This window comes from Manis pentadactyla, chromosome 3 (assembly GCF_030020395.1).
Source record: "Manis pentadactyla isolate mManPen7 chromosome 3, mManPen7.hap1, whole genome shotgun sequence".
In the NCBI taxonomy this organism is placed as follows: Eukaryota; Metazoa; Chordata; class Mammalia; order Pholidota; family Manidae; genus Manis; species Manis pentadactyla.
Window position 1 is genome coordinate 38,275,991 of NC_080021.1, and position 20,947 is coordinate 38,296,937.

General features: G+C 37.9%; 1 protein-coding gene across 6 annotated transcripts in view; it reads left to right on the forward strand.

Annotated features, from left to right (window-relative positions):
* Positions 1 to 20,947, forward strand: part of UBR5 (ubiquitin protein ligase E3 component n-recognin 5) — a 128,011-nt gene that overhangs the window by 19,517 nt on the left and 87,547 nt on the right. For all 6 annotated transcript variants that reach the window (XR_008996226.1, XM_057497850.1, XM_057497852.1 and 3 more), the window contains exons 2-4: positions 19,371 to 19,415; positions 19,783 to 19,864; positions 20,305 to 20,381. Coding sequence is in view for 5 of the 6 variants with exons in the window: in XM_057497850.1 (XP_057353833.1) it covers positions 19,371 to 19,415; positions 19,783 to 19,864; positions 20,305 to 20,381 (204 nt within the window). In the remaining variant the exon portion in view is untranslated. The remainder of the gene's footprint in view (positions 1 to 19,370; positions 19,416 to 19,782; positions 19,865 to 20,304; positions 20,382 to 20,947) is intronic.

Consider the following 20,947-nt stretch of genomic DNA (forward strand, 5'->3'; position numbering starts at 1 on the left):
GGCAGAGGTTTGGAGTCACACTCTGCCGTCTTCATTTAAAGTGGCCCTGCCCGGCAGTGAGGGACGTCCCGTGCCTCCAGGTTCCTTTTCACCAGGTCGCGTCTAGTAGTTCCTTTTCTTTCATTCAGTCCAAGGTGGTAAGGGCAGTAATAGTGGGGGCACTAGTGCTGCAGACCAGGCTCTGTTCTGAGCATACGAGGTGCTGCCATACCCTGTTGTTTCTAAAGTAAACTTTGCCACAGCAGAAGTGAATTTATGGTCCAAATTAATTCTTGGATGTGTTGAAGGACTCAACCTTTTCTAGGTATTTCAGATCAAAACTCTTGGTTTAGTTTAAGGGTCAGGATTTTAAGTCCTGATTGTTGTGGTTAGAAATTTTCTGGCCTAATCTACAGGCTCTGATAAGGCTAATACCTCCAGAAGCTAATAAAAGAGTTTAAAGAAGTAGAGTCAAGGTGTTTTAACATGCTGGTTTCAGGAAGGAACTCCTTAACTTTTGAGGAAACTTGCCCCTGGCGGGGAGGTCTGTTCCGTTTCATTTTAGTCTTTGTTCCTGCACTCCCTTTCCCCTAGCTCCTCTTGGCTTTGCTGATGTACAGTAACCTTGAGACTATTTAAAGCCCCTGAAAGTTGCACATACACATTTAAACACAAGTTGTACCTTTACTTTCCTATCACTTTTGTGGATGGGACTGCAGCCACTGCTATAAGGCTGGGTGGGCATGTGAGTCTACATACTTCTGTATTTGAAAAGGCAGGAGGGTGGAAGGTTTTTTGTTTATTTCTAGCTTAGTTAACTGTTTTGGTGGCATTTTAAGAAATTTTGGTTCTAGTTTTGATTGTTAAAAAAAATTTTTTAAACTTTTCCCTATCCTGTCATCAGTGTGCCATTTTATTACTTTATTTAGATGAAAGCAAATTTGATTTTTGCCTATATATTGTTACTGGTTGAGTATAATTTTTCCTCCAGATTTTGAAGGCATTGCACCATTGTCACATAGCTTTCGGTACTTCATTGCAAAGGAGTCCAGTGCCTTTTGGACTCCCAGTCCCTTCTACTTGACCCACCACCCCAGCAAAGCTTTTACATTCTTCTCACAGTCCTTTGTGCTGAGAGATTACATGTTGATGTGCCTGATATCAGTCCTTTTCTCATCCATTGTACTTTGGGCCCCAAACACTTAACCAGTCGCTTTATTTTGGAAACTCATATTCAGGAGATTTATTATATTATTCTATAATACTTCTTTCTCCCTCCATTTTCTCATTTTTCATTTTTTGGAACTCTGGTAGTTGGATGTTTGACACCTCCATTGCTGCTCTGATTTACTTACCTTTTCTCTCCTATTTCCCATCACTTTGACTTTTGTTTAACATAATGTTGAAGGTTTTTTACCTCCTGTGGGGCCAGTTTCCACAGACAGGAGTCCTGACTGGTGAGAGTGTGGCTGTAAGCATTGTGGGATGGGGTGGGGGGACTCCTTTCAGTAAAGAGCTGCCAGTTCTTCCTGAGCACCCGTACCTGCCTTGCTAGGTGTCTCCTTGCTGTTACTGTATTTGAATTTCTGTAAGTAGGGGATAGTTTGTTTGGAGTCTGGAAAGGGCAGTCTCTCGCCTGTAGGGTAGGGAATCTTAACTGCTCTATATGCAAACTTGAAACAAACTCACAGTTTTTTTTGGGTTACCCCCAGACTTCAGAGGTACCTGGTAACTCCAGTTCCTAAGAATTGGTCTGCTCACTGTTGATTCCCCCTCTGCACACTTTAAGTTTCAGTTTTCTCTCATCTGCTAAGTAATTTGCCACTTCTCTATCCACTTTCCAGCTTCCAGAATTTTGTTGGCATCTCTTGCTTGAATGCTCTAGCCTCCTTTCTTTCTTTTTATCCTCCTTGTAACTTTAAAATTCATTTGTTGTCATGTTAGTGGGGTTGCAGAAAGCAGTAGAGATAAACACATGATTAACTACACAAGAAAAATGATTGCTGTTAGCTCTAATTACCCTGGTTTTTCATACTCAGTGTCTTAGTCTCCTCAGGCTGCTGTAACAAAATACCAGAAACTGCGTAGCTGAAACAACAAATACTCCTTTCTTCTAGTTCTGGAGGCTGGAAGTCTGAGGTCAGTGTACCATAATGGTTGGGTCATGATCAAGGCCTGCTCCTTGGCTTGTAGCTGACTGTCTTTTATCCTCCATGGGGGAGGGCAGAGAGAGAGGAAGTGAGTTCTCCTGTCTCATCATCTTATGGCATCAATGCCGTCATGAGTGTTCCACTCTCACAATCTAATTACCTCCTGAAGACTCCCCTTCTAGATGTCATCACATTAGGGATTCGAGTTTCAACATAGGAATTTTAGGGGGTCACAGACTCAGTCCAATTTTTATTTCTCTTTGGTTTGTACACTTGTGCTGTAATCTGCTCATGTAGCAGCTGTGTTCATGGCCATGGCCCTCTTTGCTCCCAGGAGAGGCTTGATGCTTGCTATTGGCTTTGCTGTAACCCTACATTTTCTTCCTGAAAATGAGTGTCCCAGAATGTGCAGGTTTAGTTAACTTTTCAAAAGATACTCAAGCCTGACTCAATTTAATTTTGGGAGGCCTCTTTGGTCTTCAGACATGAAAAAAGTTCTTGAAAACTTGTTGTAATCAGGACTTGTGTTTCATCACCTGTTTTGAAGTGTTTTCTATTTTCTCCTTCCTCTTGCGAGGGGCAGGAAGAAAGGTTTTCTCTTACCATGTGCTAGCATTTATTAAGGTTCTCTTCAGAGCACTCGTTCTGTCTCTTCAGCCTTTGCTTTGTATGATTTCACATCCATACCAGGTAGCAAAGTGCGAGGGTTTTCACATCTGTCCTGCTAAATGAGATCTGCACCTGTGAAGTAAGCTGGTCTTTCCTGTTTACTGTTTTTGTCATATCAGCTACTTTTAAGTAGTCTATTTTTGATACTTATTCAGGCTTCTTTGAAGGGAGATTTTGATTCCAAAAAGAATAATTATTTGATCACAGTTACAGTTTGTCTCCATTCCTATTCTTGCAGTGGTATTTTGACTGGCAGACTGCTCTAGCAATATCCACTGTTTGGATGATATGTAAAAAAATTAAATAATTTCAAATCTTAGAATTGTCTTCTTGGCTTCCTAAAGTGTTTTGGAAAACTTTTTTTTTATTTCTCTAAGAGACAAATCTTTTTGTTTAATACCTACATCATCATTAGATGTTTTCATTCACGTATGCCACTTTTTCTGAGATGATTAATTCCATCACCCTCCAAGGCCCATTTCAAAATCCTGACTCTCCTGAATTCCTGACCCTCACAGAATTCTTCTGATCCAAAATGAATGCTGTCTTCTTTAGCAATGTGTGATTATAGCACTCATCTTGGAGCCTGGTTTGTTGTTTTACTTTTTCTTTGTCTTCTACACATAAACTTTTACGAGTATATGATAAACTCCCTGAGATGTGTGGATTGAGTCAGTGGGCTCTCAACTTGCCATCTTCCCTGGGCCTTTCAAGGGGTCAGTCACAATGTCTTCTGTAGCTGTGTGACTCCTGATTAGGGCCTGATTGCCAAGTAGGTAGCAAACCCTCTCCGGTGCTTCTGTTTGGGTGTATCTTCTCCCTGTCTCTGGTCTCCTGTCAGTGTGTTTTATAGTGGTTTATTTCCTGTAATACTTAACACCAGGCCTTCTCCTCTGGGTGTTCAGGAAGTATTTGTTGATTGAATTGGACCTTTGGCAGGTATGCGATGATGCCAAGAATAGAGGCCTGGAGAGGTTTTGTTTAACACTCTCCCTCCCACCTCTTAATTCGTAATTACAGGTAAATGACAACCTCTCTAGTCTGCTCTTTTCTCAAATGGAAAACAAGGACACTATTAATATCAAGGACTCCATATTAAATGAAAAGATCTGTATGTGTTTTCCTGAGATCAAAAACAAAATAAGTATAGTTTTATGCTGGCTAGTGAGAAAAATTATTTATTTAAGTTATCTTTCGTACGTTTTAAATTTTAAATACATCTTCTTATGACATATTGGTAATAGTAGTTTGCCAACTTTTGCCAAATAAGGTTTAGAAAAAACAATCTTATGTTTGTCTCTTTTGAAGGAAATTTTATTTATTAAATTTAGAAGTCAGAGATAAAACGCTTTATGCCTTAAAAGGTCTTTGACAAACTTCAGTTTGGGGACAGGATCTGTATATTTATTTGTTGGATCAACCTTGTGAATTTTCCTTTTCAAAGTTTCTCTTTCCTAATATTTGTTATCAGTGTCTGATAGAAGTATGTTAAATTTCTCATTGGAGTTGACAGTTTCCCAAATTGTCAGTTTTTACTAGGTGTATTTTTGAGGTTATGGTATTTGGAGCATTGAAATTTATGAGTGTTAGAATGTTTTTAGTGTATTATTCCTTGATAAGCAGTCTCTCTTTTTTTCCTGTCAAAACTTTTTTTCCCTTCACCCTGATAGTCTTTGACTTTTAAGATCTGAGATAAACCATTTGAATAAGTAATTTATTTCTACTGCCTGAATTTCTTATTTTCTGATCCTTTTTTCTGCCACTTTTGTTTTTTTCCTGTTTAATTCCTAGACATCTGTATTCCCTTCCCCATCTTTTGGTTTGGAAGTCAGGGATCATAGTTCTGTTCTCTTAGTGGTTACCATTAAACTTCTCAGCTATGGTATTTTCTAGCAAACCCAGGAGCCCAGCCTCAGCTTCTAGGATCTACCTGGCTCTGGTGCCTAGTCTTACTTGGGGAGCATCTTTAGCTCCATTTCCTTTCTGAGGGGATTATGTTTGATCTCAGCTTTGTCTTTTGTTTTCTCCTTTTTACACTTTTCTTTCATGGCTGAAAGACATGAGCTCACTGCACCATCTCCTTTCCAACCATTCTTCCACCTCCCTGGTCTGCATACCTGCACATCGTATTCACCAAATACTTGCTAACTGACAAGTAGCTTATGCATTTTGTTCCTTTTGTTTGTTCTAGTTTTACTTAGTTTTTTTCAGCTTTAGATGGGAAGGAGAAAAAGAACCACTCAAACTTTATGGAAGGCCATTTCACTGACTGTCCATGTCAGGCTTGATGGAGTGAATGAATACTCATACGTTAAGAGAAGAAAGGAGGTATAGAGAATTTAGTCTGGGACAAAGCAGCTGTGGGGTCCTAGTGTGAATTGATAATATTTGTTATTAATATTCTGATGTTAGACTATCTTGTCTGTATGTTAGAGACTGCCTGTTGAGTCAGTCAGCTTATATTGGGTTGAGTATTTATTGCAAGGTGAAGAATATTGGAAGACCAGACTGGGGCTCCAGGCCTTTCTTTGCTGTGGTAGCTGTGTGGTCAGCGGAAAAATCTGGGCTCAGTGGTGCTCCACAGTGCTAAAACGGAAGGGATCTGGTAGAACTCTTAAATGGGATCATGATGGTTTGTAGTTTTGACATTTGTTTTAGCTTTCTGAATTAAACCTAAAGGAAGACTTTCTAGTTTAAGAGACCCAATGTTAAGAACCTTAATAGGAGCCTAGTAAACATAATATTCTGCATGTAATTGTAGATTAATGATAACAACAACAACAACAACAACAACAAAAAAGAACCTTAATAGGCTCAGATTCATTTCAAAGAAGCCATTTGATAGGGCTTTCAAATCCCCTGTGGGCTTACCTGTGAGCAGGCTTTCAGTAGCCCGGGAGGTGGCTGGCAGTTAGATTGTAATGCTCGCTTGCTTTGTCTGGCTTCATGGGACTGAAGATGCCAGCAATGTCTGCTTACACTTCAGAAGGAAAATATGATGCTGAAATCTATTGCTTTCTCCTAAAAACAGAAGATGTTGAATCATATTTAAAGATCTTTTGTTTTTCTACTTGAATAAAAATGTGTGTTGCTATAGTATTTGAATTAAAAAATTATCTGCAGTAGCTTGCATTTTTTAACAATATTATTCTAGGCAGAGGGGATTGTTTATGCTGTATTTTTACTCTTAAAGTTGTTTTTAAACAATACAAAAATTGGGAAATCATTTATGTTTAGATAAAGAGAAAAGACAGGAAAGACAATTTGTCACTGTTGAGCTCTACCTTTTGGAGAGGGTTTCTCTGTCCTAGGCTCTCTCTAGGGCTTCAGGGTGAAGGAACGAATAAGACATGGTCTCTACCTCAGGAAGCTTCTCTCTCAAACCAGTGTCCTTTTACTAGAAAGAATGACTTGAGCAGTGTTCCATGTTCACCTTCAATTTGTAAATTAAATGGGTTTCTTTATTTTAGAATTCATTAGAGTCTGAAGAGGTATGTGATTTGTGAATTTCTAAGAGATGGCTTTCCTAAGTAACATTTCCAAAAACTTGAAGTAGTAGGGTTATTAATATCTTCCTAAAAGGACTGCTAATATTGTGAGTATATTAAGAAATCCTTACCTGTATTTGTGGTATTTAGAATAATGATTTCCAAACTTAGTTGGTAATCAGGATCACTTAGGATGCTTAGAAATATATTTTAAAAATTTGAGTTGGTATGTTTACATGGTGTGAGATTCAGAAGTGTAGACTGGCACACAGTGACACGTTTCCCTCCCTGCTCTGTTCCTTGGCTGCCCACTCCCTTTCCTCAGAGGTGACTGATGTTCTTTCACAAAAACTGAATGCATGTGCCGTATTTATTTAGCCAGAGTATAAATTACTGAGACTTGTATTTGGAGATTTCTGATTTAGTAGGTTTGGGTGGGCCTGAGAATATTTCTTTTAAAATGTTCCCCAGAGGTTGTGATGACCAGCCAGGTTTAGACAATACTATTTTAGATGGCACACATTGCTTATGCATGTGGTATATTACCTAATTCTTAAAACGACCCTGTGAAACAGATATGGTAACCACCATATTTTTGGCAGAGGTGGAACCATGAGAGCAGGGGATGTTCAGTGACCTCCTCAAGGTAATGTCTTGCCTTTTAATGGTGGGGCCAAGACTCAAAACCCAGGGCTTTTTTTGGGGTATCTAGGTAGGACCAGGCTGACACTGATTATGCCTTTTTGTGGCTATAATGCTGATTATTAGCTAAATAACAAAAAAAATCCCAAACAAATAAATTCATATGGGTATTTATTATCCAACTCTTCCTATTATCATACGGCGTTAGATGGTATTTTATTGTGCTATTTGCCATAGGTGTCCAGTGATTGGACTTTCTCTTGTCTGCGTGCTGAGGCAGGCAGCCTCGCACTGACTTTCATCTGTGATTTTGCTTCCCCATGAGCTCTCCTCTCTTGCCTTTGCTTCCAGCTTCCTTTCTGTTCCTTCAGTACATTTCCCAAACGTGAACCCAGATTAATCCACAGAGTAATAGGGAGGGAAGGAGAAAAGACTGCCATCTTAGTGCCTGGACTGGGAGAGTACTCCAGGCTGTAAAGTCCTAAGTGATTTTCCTGTCTGTCTGGTAGTCTCCTTCTGGGCATGATTCTCAGAGTTAAAAAAAATTCCTCACTGTATTGCAGGACCATTTGAATTTGTGTGTAGCCTCTGGGGGCAATTTCGTAGGACAACATTCCTTTTGTGTACTTAAAAAAAACCCCAGTCTCCTAATTTTGGCCACATTGCAGAACATCTAAAAATCTTTACAGATGACTAGGAGAAGAATAAGAAAGCTGTGAATGTGCCATTTTGGGGCAGTGTAGGACTTACAGCTGAGACCTATGAATGTCCATCGATTTGTTCATCCATCCATCTCTTGGCATCCAGTCACTAAGGATTTGCCATATGTTGGCAGCTGGGAATTTAGAAATTAGTAAAACATGGTTCTTGCCTTCAGAGAGTTTGTGGGGCAGTGAAAGAGACAAACACTTCATCAAACAAATAGAACATCAGAAGTGCTGTGGAGGAAGCGCGCCCCAGGTATGGCTGGTCTCAGAGGTGCCTGGTTTAGTCTGGAGGGAAGGGGAGGAGGTGGGAGCGGGGGTGGGGAGGGGCGGTTCCCACAGGTTCTTTCAGCCTAGCATGGAGGGATTAGTAGTAGTACATGTGTAGAAGGTAGTGGAGTCAAGTTAACTCTAGGCTCAGGTAACAGGTATGTCCAAGAATTAAGAGTGGTCTGGGAGTATGTGTAGTTAAGGAATTGTGAAAGTGTAGTGATGCTTGGAGCGTAAAGTGCTCTGGAAGAGTGTGGAGATGAGATTGAGAGGTAGTCGGGGCAAGAAAACTCATTCTTTGTGAAATAAAAACCTATGCACAAGAAACGGGGAGTTAGAGTGCGGATACAGATTTCCAGTTCCAAGAATTCCTGGACTTAACTCTCATTCCCTCGACCCTCAGGTTCCTACCCTTGATCTCAGATTAGATTTAGTTTGGCAACCAATTCAAGAACTGGGTAGATTCAAAGCAGCAATATATATATATATATATATGTATATATATATATACATATATATATATATATAGCAGGCTACCCAAGGATGAAAAATAAACTTAAGTAATAATGATAATGGCTGTCACTTACTGAGCATTTAGTGCTTGGCTCTTTCCAAGATAACTTTACAAAAAAATTACCTTTAATTCTTACCACCGCACTACCAGATGAGTGGTTTCCTTTCTGTTTCAGAGATCAAGAAACACCGCCATGCTCTGGGAGGTTAAGCAAGCTAGCCCAAGGGTACAGAACCAATCAATATTTGGTAGGGAAGTAATCAAACCCAGGTTTGTCTGACACCACAGCTCATGCTTTTCCCACCCCACCAAGCTGCCCCTCGCAAGACTGCAGGTGTGGTTCCTGGGGCAGATGAATGGCAGCTGAGGCATGTAAAAGGATCGTGTCAAACGCAGTAAAACCGCTATTTCATCTTTGATGTGAAAAGGGCAGTAAGAAGCCATCTCAGTAGCTCTAGCTTAAAGAAGCTCTCCTGAAACTCATGTCATCAAGATGAGTCAGGAATATAACCTCGTAATTATCTGTTTCTATGGAAAAATCAGCTTTCATTACAGGTATGTTATTTCAGTTTATAGTTCTATCTCAAGCACTAGATAACATGCCAAATGGCAGTATTTATGCTATAAAGTGCATCAGTTATCTCATGAGATAATTGATTTGTATGTGAAATTAAAATTGGGTTTGTAATGATCTGAGTACATTATCTGCATTTGGCAGACATTTTAATTAATGGTGTTGCTGATATTCGGAATGTGAATATGGTCTAAGGGTGAAGAAAACCAATTCTCTCTTGAAATTTTGGCTTGATGCTACACGTTTTGGATGGGAGTTCTGAAGAAGTCTTCTCATTCTATATGTTAACATAGTTTGATTCTTGTATGTGTATATGTATATGCTTACTGTCTTAAGAAAATGAAATTAGCTGAGACAGAAGGCTTAATGAAATTGTCAAGAAGAATTAATGTATAAAGGACATATCCTGTGTCTTTTTCTACCAAATTTCTTCTTGTCTTTGGCATGTGCCATTCCTCCATTTTGAATGGAGCTGAAAATAACATCGTTGGTTTGGCTTTAAAGGAAAATGACTAATTTTGTTGCATTCAGCATTTAGTTTTCTGAGAAATGTGTTTAGCTTTCATATGGCACAATAGTTTGGGATTTTAGTCTCTCTTTAATTTTATTAGGAAAAATGTTATTTATGATACTATATCAGAGTTTCTAATCAGAATATTTTCCAGGTTAGGGCAAGAAATTATTCCTAAGTATAATGCCATTTTTTTCTGTGGTAGTTGGCAAAGTGTTTCTGTAACATAAATTTTCTCATCTTAGTTTTATGGAAATCTTTTGACATTTTCAACTGGAACCATTTTAGGGAAAGTAGTTAAAAATATTTCTATTAAAAATTTATATTATTTTATGAATTTATAATATTTAGAAACTTCTCTTCTTAATGCATCTTGAAGGTGAAAGTGAATGTCCTGTATCATTTATGTAGAGTAACAGGAACACATGTAAACTGGCATTTGTCATCCCCATAAGCATAAAGTATGTATAAGTCCTACCTATGATTGTTACTCAGGAAGCTGACAGAAGGATTTTTTCCTCTACAAAGCTACTGCTTGTATGATCTGGGGGTCATTTAAGAGTAAAGTCAGGTGTTCACTACTTTTCTTTGGGTAGATAAAAACTGAGGAAAGTCAGACTGCTAGTTTAGAAATTAACGAGTCAGAGAAATAAAATGTTAAGACTTACAGCTGAGCAAATGTCTATTAGGGTATCAATGTACAAGCTGAGATTTGAATTATAAAACTGATTAGATTCATGTTCACTAAGGAAAGGACCTTTTTCAGAGGCTGAGAGAAGTAATCCTGTATCAGTGGTTTCAAGCCTGATGCCTACAGGTGCTAGGCAGGTAAGGGCACCTTTAGTCACCACTAGGGAATATAAGGTCTCATTTTTCAAGAGAAGCTAGAGATCTGAAATTTTGTATGAAATCTTCCAAGTTTAAATATTGGCCAAGAATTTAAAAAAATCTTTAAATTTTAAATGCCATGTGATTCAGTATTATGTATACTTCTGTAACAAGGCAGTTTGTGACATCTCCTTAAGTGCCCCACCCCACCTTAGTAATTGACTGTATTATTTGCATGTATGTAAATCTTAAAGAGGTTCTTCTCTATCTGTTCCCCTCCAGCCTCTCCCTCCTTTATTGAAAACCACTGGCAAGTGAATGATTAAGATGCTTAGTGCCTTTTATGGGAGCTTAGTACTATCAGGGAGGCAGTATTAAATTTTTAAATATGCTTATATTACTTTATGATGCTTTGCTGTGCTACTTTATACCTAAACAGTCATTCGTGGGTAAATGATTTACTCAGAGTGCAAGTTGGACCAATGGGTTTTAATGTAATAATATGAAAAGCTCATTGCTGGATTTCAGATTCTGTATTACAATCAACTTTTAAGAAACCATCAGTTTGTTGAGTTTTGGTGTAGTATCAAAGAATATCCATAATTCAGAAAGTATTTTAGAAGTGCATAATTAGGTCATTTTGGTTGACATTTTGTCTGTAAAACGTAAGAAAATGAGTGTCTTGACAAATGGGTTTCAGCCCTGGGCCAGTTCACTATGGATTCAGTGTGACCAAAGAAATGACAGTAGAATGTTCTTGGGGTGAAAGGGTTATACCCAATTTTATTTCCACAGTGGCAGGTCAGTCACTAAAATCCCATCCACTCAGAGCGAGTCTACACGCAGCAAGCCGGTCTCTGCCTCTGGGCCTGCACAACTGCTTTGGACCTCTTTATCTGCACAGCTGTCCCCTGGGCCTCTCTACCTGGACAGCAGTCTCTGTCCTCTGCTCTGCTCTCCTGCAGCCTTGGAGCTGTGCCACCGTGTTGTGCAGAACACTGGGCAGAGCTCTTTATATAGCGTCAATAACAACAGGTTGCCCACACGTGTGTAGTGAGATAGCTAACCAGGGCCAAGTGAGAATCCTGGCCACAGGAACTTTCATTTTATCCACAACAAGCAATTATTCTTCTCTAACATTGATTTAGCATTGTTTTTTCAGTGGCACTATGCATTTTAAAAGAGTACTGCAGTTTTCAGAGTGTGTCTGTGGGCCCTGGGGTCCCAAAGACCCTGAGGTCAAAACTGACTTCATGATAATACTGAGATTTTGTCATTTCTCACTGTTTTTGAAATTTGTGCTGTTGTTCAAAAGTAGTTAGTGGGTGTTAAATACTGGCTTCTTAGCACAAATCAAAATAGTGGTACCAAACTGTATTCAGAATTAATTGTATTCTTCACTTTTTTGCACTTACAGGAAAAAAGCCAGTTTCACTTCACAATGTCCTTGATGAAGCAGTCAAAATGACTAACTTTATTAAATCTTAACCTTTGAGTATATGTCACTTTAGTATTGTACATGATGTGACAAAATGAGGCGAACATTGTCTTGCAGAAAAGCACTTTGGCAGTTGTTTTAGTTGCAAGATGAACTAGCTGCTTTCATCATGGAATACCATTTTTACTTGAAAGAGTGACTGACAAACTGGTTATTCAGATGTGGATATGGGCAGACATTTCTTGGAAAATGAAGTGAGCTTGTCATTTCTAAAATTTAGAATTTTGGGAAATGTGTCTTCATCACTATGAATTTGACATGTAGATTCGTAGTGACTTTCACAGGCATGATTTTGAAGGTCGGCATTAAGTCAGTAAACCAGTATTTTCCAAATGACTAGTGCATGCTGGTACTGATGCATGGATGGGCAAAAGATACAACAAAAGTTTATTGGGTTGTAGATTTCACATTTGTCCCAAACTTTAAGAAATTACCACTTGTTAAGTTTTGGTATATCAAAGAAGGATATTTGCAATGAACTGAAAACAATATTAAAATATCCCTCCATTCTCCAACAACTTGTCTATATAGGGTCAGCTTTTCTTCATATACTTCAGCCAAAACAATATATACTGACATACTGGCTGGAGAAGCAGATCTGAGAAGCCAGCTGTTTTATATTAAGACTGGAAATAATGAGGGCAGCAAAAATGTAAGAGTCCCCCATTACAAATATTATTAGGAAAATAGTTTTCTTTCATAAGGTAATTTATGTCAATATGTAAAGAGCTTATGATTTTAAAATACTCAAATTTTTCTTCATTTTTACTTTAATGGTCCAAATACCAGTAGATGTAACCCATATAGACGCTTTTGGGGGTCCTCAATTCTTCAGAGTGTAATATGGTCCTGAGATCAAAAAGTTTGAGAATCTTTAAAGTACTTTATGAAGGGTTGGGGAAGGAGGCTGTGGAAAAGACTTAATATTTGGGGAGGTGGAAAATAGGTATCCAGAGATTCTGATTTTATTTTTAAAGAAAAACCTATAGGAGATATAAAGAAATAAACTTATAGTCCCTGCTTTCTTAAAGCCTAAAGTCTTTGATTTTGCTTCTGGTAACATTTTTAGTTTCTTTTTGGCCATTATAATAATCTTACTCCTTAGTTCTTTTTCTTTCTTCTGGTGTCATTAATCTATAATTACATGAAGAACATTATGTTTACTAGGCTCCCCCCTTCACCAAGTCCCCACCACAAACCCCATTACAGTCACTGTCCATCAGCGTAGTAAGATGCTGTAGAATCACTACTTCTCTTCTCTGTGTTGCACAGCCCTCCCCGTGCCCTCCCCCCATTATACATGCTAATCATAATGCCCCCTTTCTTTTTTCTCACCCCCTTATCCCTCTCTTCCCACCCATCCTCCCCAGTCCCTTTTCCTTTGGTAACTGTTAGTCCATTCTTGGGTTCTGTGATTTTGCTGCTGTTTTGTTCCTTCAGGTTTTTCTTTGTTCTTATACTCCACAGATGAGTGAAATTGTTTAGTACTTGTCTTTCTCCACCTGGCTTATTTCACTGAGCATAATACCCTCCAGCTCCATCCATGTTGTTGCAAATGGTAGGATTTGTTTTCTTCTTATGGCTGAATAATGTTCCATTGTGTATATGTACCACATCTTTATTCATTCATCTACTGATGGACATTTAGGTTGCTTCCATTTCTTGCTATTGTAAATAGTGCTGTGATAAGCATAGGGGTGCATCTGTCTTTTTCAAACTGGGCTGCTGTATTCTTAGGATAAATTCCTAGAAGTGGAATTCCTGGGTCAAATGGTATTTCTATTTTCTATTTTGAGCTTTTTGAGGAACCTCCATATATATTGCTTTCCACAATGGTTCAACTAATTTACATTCCCACCAGCAGTGTAGGAGGGTTCCCTGTTCTCCGCATCCTTGCCAGCATTTGTTGTTGCTTGTCTTTTGGATGTTGGGCATTCTAACTGGTGTGAGGTGATACCTTATTGTGGTTTTAATTTGCATTTCTCTGATGATTAGCGATGTGGAGCATCTTTTCATGTGTCTGTTGGCTATCTGAATTTCTTCTTTGGAGAACTGTTCAGCTCCTCTGCCCATTTTTAAATTGTATTACTTAATTCTTTAATGTTACACTTTGGAGCTTTCTAAAGACAAAATGGGGACTTCTGAAATTAGCTAAAAATTGATTTAATATTTATTCTAATATGGCTTTCTTCCATTTTTGCTGTGAAAATGAGGTGTAGTGATTTTTCTCCCCATGTGTGTATTGTCCAGATAGCTTTATTACTTCTCTCTTTAGTGATCCCCACTCCCATTTGCTGTTTTGTGAAATCTGAAAGTTGAGGAACCCATGATCAAGGTTAAATTAAGATAGAAGCAATACAAAATGAATTTCAAAAAATGTATCTGAAAATTGAATGTCTTAAAGTCAAATTTCAGATCTACAGTGAGAGTCTTTCACAATCACAGAGATAAAGAGAATCAGCCCTAACTGTTGGTGCTTCTTGCTTGGGCCGAGGCCGCCCTAATCCTTCCCAGGTTCTTCCCGCCACCCTCAACCCCAGTAATCAAGGTAGCTCCTAAAAGTTAAGTCACAACACAGAGTGGGGGGGGGTGGTGGTGGTGGGTGTGTCCCCTTCACACAAAACCAAATCCACATTGCAGCATGTGGACGAGACTCAGCCGACCCCCTTCCATTTTATGCCCAAAAGCCCCTATGGGGGCTCACCTGTGGGCGCATCACAGGTGGTTTGCCATTCCCTATAGAACTGTGTGAGAAAGGATGTGGCATTGGGTGTTCTCTGGACTGGGTGGAGTAAGTTGTCCAGTGCAGGTGGGGTGTGCCTGCTAGATGCTAGCTCATGCAGATGACCCATCTCAGAATGCCCTCTGCAAACTACCTGAAGCACAGCCTTTCCTCCCAGTGACAGTGGCCGGCAGGTAGGGCCACCCCATGATAGCTTGAATTTATTGATATCAGAGATAATGTGAACAGGTGGGATGCAAGGAAGCAGTTCAGAGATGGCAGTGTAATAGTGTGGCACAATAGTTGGATAAAAGAACAGTTTCTGAAAAGTTAAGGACCAACTGCCTGTACTTAGGAAAGTGATGATGAACAGAACACCCATGGTCTGTGAAGAGAGATGGGTTTGACTCTAGTATCTCCCATCTCTGGTAACATAGCCATTGCTCCCCTCTCCAGAAATAAGCAGTTTCATTACTTCTTGAGTTTTAGGCTTTAAGATTTAGAGAGCTTGTCCTTGGAGTGATGCCAGAAATATTCCTTTAAGAAAAATGTGTTTCCTTTTCCTACAAGAAAATAATCTGGGCATAGGTTCATAATGTACTGCATTTGAAATTTGGCAATACCTGCCCTCTCTGATGTGGTGACAAGAAGTGAGCTTTAAGGCATTTTCTGTATGAATCTGTGATTTAGTGTTGTAGGTTACCTTATTACCTGTTGACTGTTGTTTCCTTGTATAGATTGCTAAGGCCTTTATTCCAAAATGAAATTATATTGGTTTGTAAAAGTTTTATTCCATCAACGGATATCTGGAGGTTGGAGTGAGGTCTCTTTAAAGGCTGTTTGCTAATATGATTATTGGGTAAGTGGTGTGTTATTAATCTTATCTTTCTGTTAGCTGGTCTGCTTATAAGCTATATGGGCAACTGTCCTTAAAAGAACTCTGTATTTTCACACTGTTCTTGCTTGTTCTAAACTTTAGTTTGAGGTAGGAGACCTGGGGAGGGAGTTTTGTTGAGATTAAGATCAGGAACCTTTTCTGCCTCAGAAATGTGCTGTATACAAGTAATTATGATACATTTTTCACTGTTGGAACTATATCTAAAGAAGTGGAAGATTGGGAGAAGATTTGATAAATTTTATCCCTTCTTTGCTTACTGTCTGTGAAGCCAGTTCAGACACAAATGACTGCAGTGTAGACCGTGAAGGTCCTATGTGAGGGAGAAGCTATATAGACTTACCACGGAAGAAAATTAGGGCTACCAGGAAATGTTCGCGGACAAGGTAGCATTTGAGCTGGGCCTGAAATCGGTAGGAATGAAACTGGTTTAAATGTACTGGTGGCAGATGATGCTGATCAGAGTGAAACATGGGCAGTGCACCTTCTTTTACAGTTCGAGATACCCTAAAACCATCAGTTTGTAGAAGGTAGGGTGTCAGGAATACCTTTCTGTCCTGGAGTATTGAAGCCTTTTAGGGATCTAATTACATCTACATTTTTTAGTTTTAGAAATTGAGCTAGAAATCCCTACAGTTGCCTTCCGGTCAGGCCTGTGTGTGTGGCCGTGTGGTGTGTTACGCTGTGGGGGTAGGCAGACAGGACTGAAGGACTGCCCTGAGTGCTGGTGCCACTGAGGATCAGGGAGAAGGTGAATTATCTTTGAAATTGTAGTGTTGAATTTGGGAAAATGGGACTGAAATGATAGGGAATTTCAAGGGCAGCAATGAAATATGTTAGTTTCTAGCAAGTACTGTTCAGTTTGATTTCTTGTCTCTCTGTTAATATCAGTTTGCTGTTAACCTTACCTTGGTGCTTTAGAAAAAATTTCAGCCTCTGGTTCTGTACAATGTATATAAATTTAAAGGAATAAAATAGATTAGAGAATCAGAATATGGAATAAATCTTGGGTGTAGGAGTACTAAGGATTGTCAGAAGCTTATTGCTAATCTATCCGTTGTGTGTTAAAAGCTACCTCACAAAGGCTTTCCTGTCTGTCCGTGAATGAGATTAACTGCTGAGTTATGAGGTTGTTTTGTACTGTTACGCTGTACTCTTAAAATTGTTTTTCATCACAACTGCATGTAAAGGTTTATTCTAAAAAGGAATTTGGTGAGCTCTAGGGTGGTTTTCCATTTATTTTAAAAGTGGAAAACTTGTTAATGTTGCTATGAGAAGAGAGAAAGTTAATATCTTCAATTATTTTAAGCTTTTGGAGGAAGATTCTATAAAGTAGACAAGCACCTAATACTTAATATAGAGACATTTAGTAACTAGATTTAAATGAATGTGATCATTGGCCTGCAGTGATTATGTGATTTGCATGTCTGCTGGGGACTGTAATGTTAAAAGGAAATAAATAGTCCTTGTTTTATTGCTAGCTTCTTTTTTTGCTTGAAGGTTTGTCACTTTTATGTGGGATCTGTGTAAACTAATGTGTAAGTTTAGTCATGACAACTGTTTCGAGATTTAGAGGAATGATACAAATTTTATATATATAAAAAAATTTTGTATTAATTTTTGGGATTGAATTTAAGAGATTTAAAAAACTTGATATTCAGGGGAACATTCTGAGTGTCCATGTGAATCAGTTTGTATCTGAAAGTTTCAAATAGGTGAAATGAATTGAATGTGACAATTAGTAAGTGATCTTTCCATATAAATGTTACATGTATATCCTCCATTGATACATTTGCTTTTTATACATCCATAAGAATTTAAGAACTGAAAAGAACCAGAGTTGAGACTATTAGTCTTTCCTTGCGTAGATGAGAACCTGAAACCTGATGGCTTTTACGAGCCCAGTTAATAGTAGGTGAGGTGGGAGTAAACCCCAGATTTCTTGCTGTCCAGTAGGTATTGATTGCAGTACAAATGGACTTACATATCAGATGTTTTAGGAATCTACTATGATTTTTCAGATAAAATTTAACTGATGGCAGCAGCCATTTCTTTTATCCCTTAGTAGTCTGAAATTTGCTGTTGAGTTCTTCAGCTTTCACTTTGTAACATTTTGATGTCCTCAAAAGCTTATTTTAGTTTTATAACTATTATGTAGGTGGAATGATATTTGGAGCCATGATTATCGTCCAGCTTTGAAAAGGCTTTGACAAATTTAATTCCTTTGTGCCCATCCCCTCCAACTGTATACTTTGTGAAGGCTCTGTCTAGCAACAGTTGTTGGGCTAAGAAAATGGAATGGAAATGAATAGATTTAGTTGTATGCCCTTGAACAAGTACTCTCTGAAAGTGTTTCTACTATGGTTTTGGAGGACTAAAATCTTTTTTAGCTTTTTCTCACTCTCTGGCTGGAGTCTGAGAACTTTTGTAAATTACTCATAGTAAATGTGGGCCCAGGAGAGAGAGAGCGAGCTCCTGCCTCTGCTCTGGGTCTTCTGAAGGCTGTTGTGATTGCCCATTTTGGAACCTCCCAGTTTATTTTTTCCCCTGTTTTCTAGTCAGCTTCCTCTCAGAGCTCCTGAGTTCCACAGTGCATTACTCTTGGAGTGCAGCAGTGTGCCTTGTCAGTGAGCTAGCTGGGATTCAGTGAAAAAGCTTGTCTCTGTAGCACATGATGAAACACATTTTTGTTGAGGAAAGTAACTGCAGCACTAGGTTGTGAAAATGAAAATGTACTGGGGGCTAAGTCACACAAGATAAGAAGCTGTTATTTAGGAGTGAGAATAAAGTTACCAGTGAATAGGTACTTCTTGGGGGAGAAATTAAGTATGGCATCGTTTGAAAGTTATTCTTGCATAGGACTAAGATTCTGTATTGGGCAATATACTGAAAGATGCTCCTCAGCATTGGACAGAGGATTTTAGAGAATAAAGCTGAGCGACAGCTGGCTTCTACTAGAATTACTGAAATTATTAGGTTACTTGACCATATAATATGTAATTTGTGGCAGCTTTTTAATCCTCAGCTGGCTTTAAAGTATGATTTATTTTTGGATATGTATACCACTTTGATCTTTAAGAGTTATTTCAGAAAAACTTGAGAAAGACCAGGCGATTATTTGGTAACTTAATAGAATGGAACTCTTAAAGTCTCTACATTTGATTATATCTTTACATATAAAATGACTTCTTAGGTTGACAGAAATGCCTAGTTTAAATGAGTATTACAATATTTTATATTCAAGACTTTTCTTGAGAGAAACAGCAAAATAACATTAGGTAATATGAGTTAATATCTTTTTGTTACATAACCTTTTGAGGTTTTTCTGAGCACACTCCCATTCTTAAAAATGGAAGGGGTCATTCTTTTTTTATAGATGTAGCCGTAGACAGATTGTAACTTACACAGTTTTGTGTCATAAGGCCTTTCAAGATCTTGAGACTTAAGTCTTAAGTCATTTAGGCTTTTGGGCTTTTCTTGCCTCACTGTGTTAAATTCTTAATAGATTTGTGCTTGTGAAATATTTTCATTTCATGATAAGCATGTATATTCAAGACCTCTTTGGCATCTGTACACAAGTGTTTAAAAAGTGGTTTTTCCCTGGGTGTTGGTTCAAGTACCTGCTCTGCTGCCACTGTTGTTCTATAAACTCTAAAAACTTCAGTATCCTCATCTGTTAAATGAGATTAAGATTACTGTTGAATTTAATAATGAGGAGGTGAGAGAAGGGAGGTATAAAGTTGAATGGTGATCTTTTTTGGAGCAAAAAAATCAAAGACAATATTAAAAACATTCTTTCCATGGCAAGTTTTATGTATATTACTGTTAGAAATCACCCAAATAAAGGCATAAGTACCTAACAGAACTATTCTGTTTGCAAAGGATCTGTACATGTGGTTTATTCATGTTTTGTTTTGTTTTTAAAGGTTACGGGAAGTTTCAGAGAAACTGAACAAATATAATTTAAACAGGTAAGAGTTTTAAGATACTTAAATTTCTTGAATCATTTTTCTTTATTAGGAAAAAACTCATTTAGACAGCAGCTATTAAGAATATTTTAATTTAATCAACTTTTTATGAATTCCGTTTATTTGAATTACAGTTTCTGTTCATACCGATTTTTAAATAAATCTGGCATACCAGGGAGCTATAAAGACTAGGGGGATATGATTGATATCATTTTTCAATTAATGCTTTAAAATAAGTAAATATTACTTTATCAAATAGATTTTGCCAGTGATTTTTTTCTTCTGTTAATTGGATTAAAAAGAAAAAACCCCAGGATGTATTTGCTATTAAAAAATCTTACCTGCATTCTTCTTTTTTTTTCTTCCCCAGCCATCCCCCTTTGAATGTATTGGAACAGGCTACTATTAAACAATGTGTGGTGGGACCAAATCATGCTGCCTTTCTTCTTGAGGTAAATTGTTTGCTCTAAGATAGAGAAGTGGAAATAAAGAGTTAAAATACAACTTCGCATTTTAACCATGGAAAACAGCATTTGCAGATCAGTAAACAGATCACCCAGTTCCATTTCCTTACTGTGTAAATTCTCTGACTCAGAGAAACCTTAAATTATTTAGTAGAGCTTAGAAAATTAGTAACAGAATGGAGAAGTTCCTGATATCCAAGAATTTCCTTGCTCTGAATTCTGCTAGATTGAGATTTCCTAAATTATGTTTACTGATTTCTTGATAATGTCTGTAAAATGTATTTCCCCACCTTAGGCGTGAGTACCTTCTCCTAGGGAGCTTGTTGTCTTCAGAATTGACAGTGATAGGTACATAATCTGTTTCTTGAATAAATACACATTTTAATACACATTTTTACTTTGGAAATTTCTATTTTCTTTGCTTTTAGGATGGTAGAGTTTGCAGGATCGGTTTTTCAGTACAACCAGACAGACTGGAGTTGGGTAAACCTGATAATAATGATGGGTAAGATGATGACTTTTTTACTTAAATATTTAGCTCTTGAAAGGTATTCTATTAAGCTTGTGTTTTGATTTTGGTAACCCTCAAGTTAAAAAAAAAGGATTGTAGAAAATGAGACACTTAAAATAGAGTGAAATGGTTACTTTGTAGTTTGATTTTAATATTTATGCAAGCAGTGATTTATAGCTAAAATATTAGCATTAAAAGTAGCAGAGGAGTCCATGATAACTTAACAGAATAGGTTACCAGAAGAATGATTATGTATTTGGTAGGTCCCAAGTCAGATCTGCTCTCTTTGGTTGAAATGACTTTTTAGATCATGTTTTTTCCCTTTTAATATTTCAAAATCAAGTAATTCAATTTGAAAATGACAGGGTCTTTAAAACTTTGGTCTTATTTTATAAATGATGGCATATTAAAAAGGTTGCTAGGTAATATCTTAGTTTCAGTGATCACTTTTAAGGAAAGCATGGTTACATTCAAAGATTTAAAGTATCATTTACAGACAATTCATTTGCAGTTGAACTAAGAAAACCATTTCAATCAGGCCCCTGGATTGTTTTGAGGCT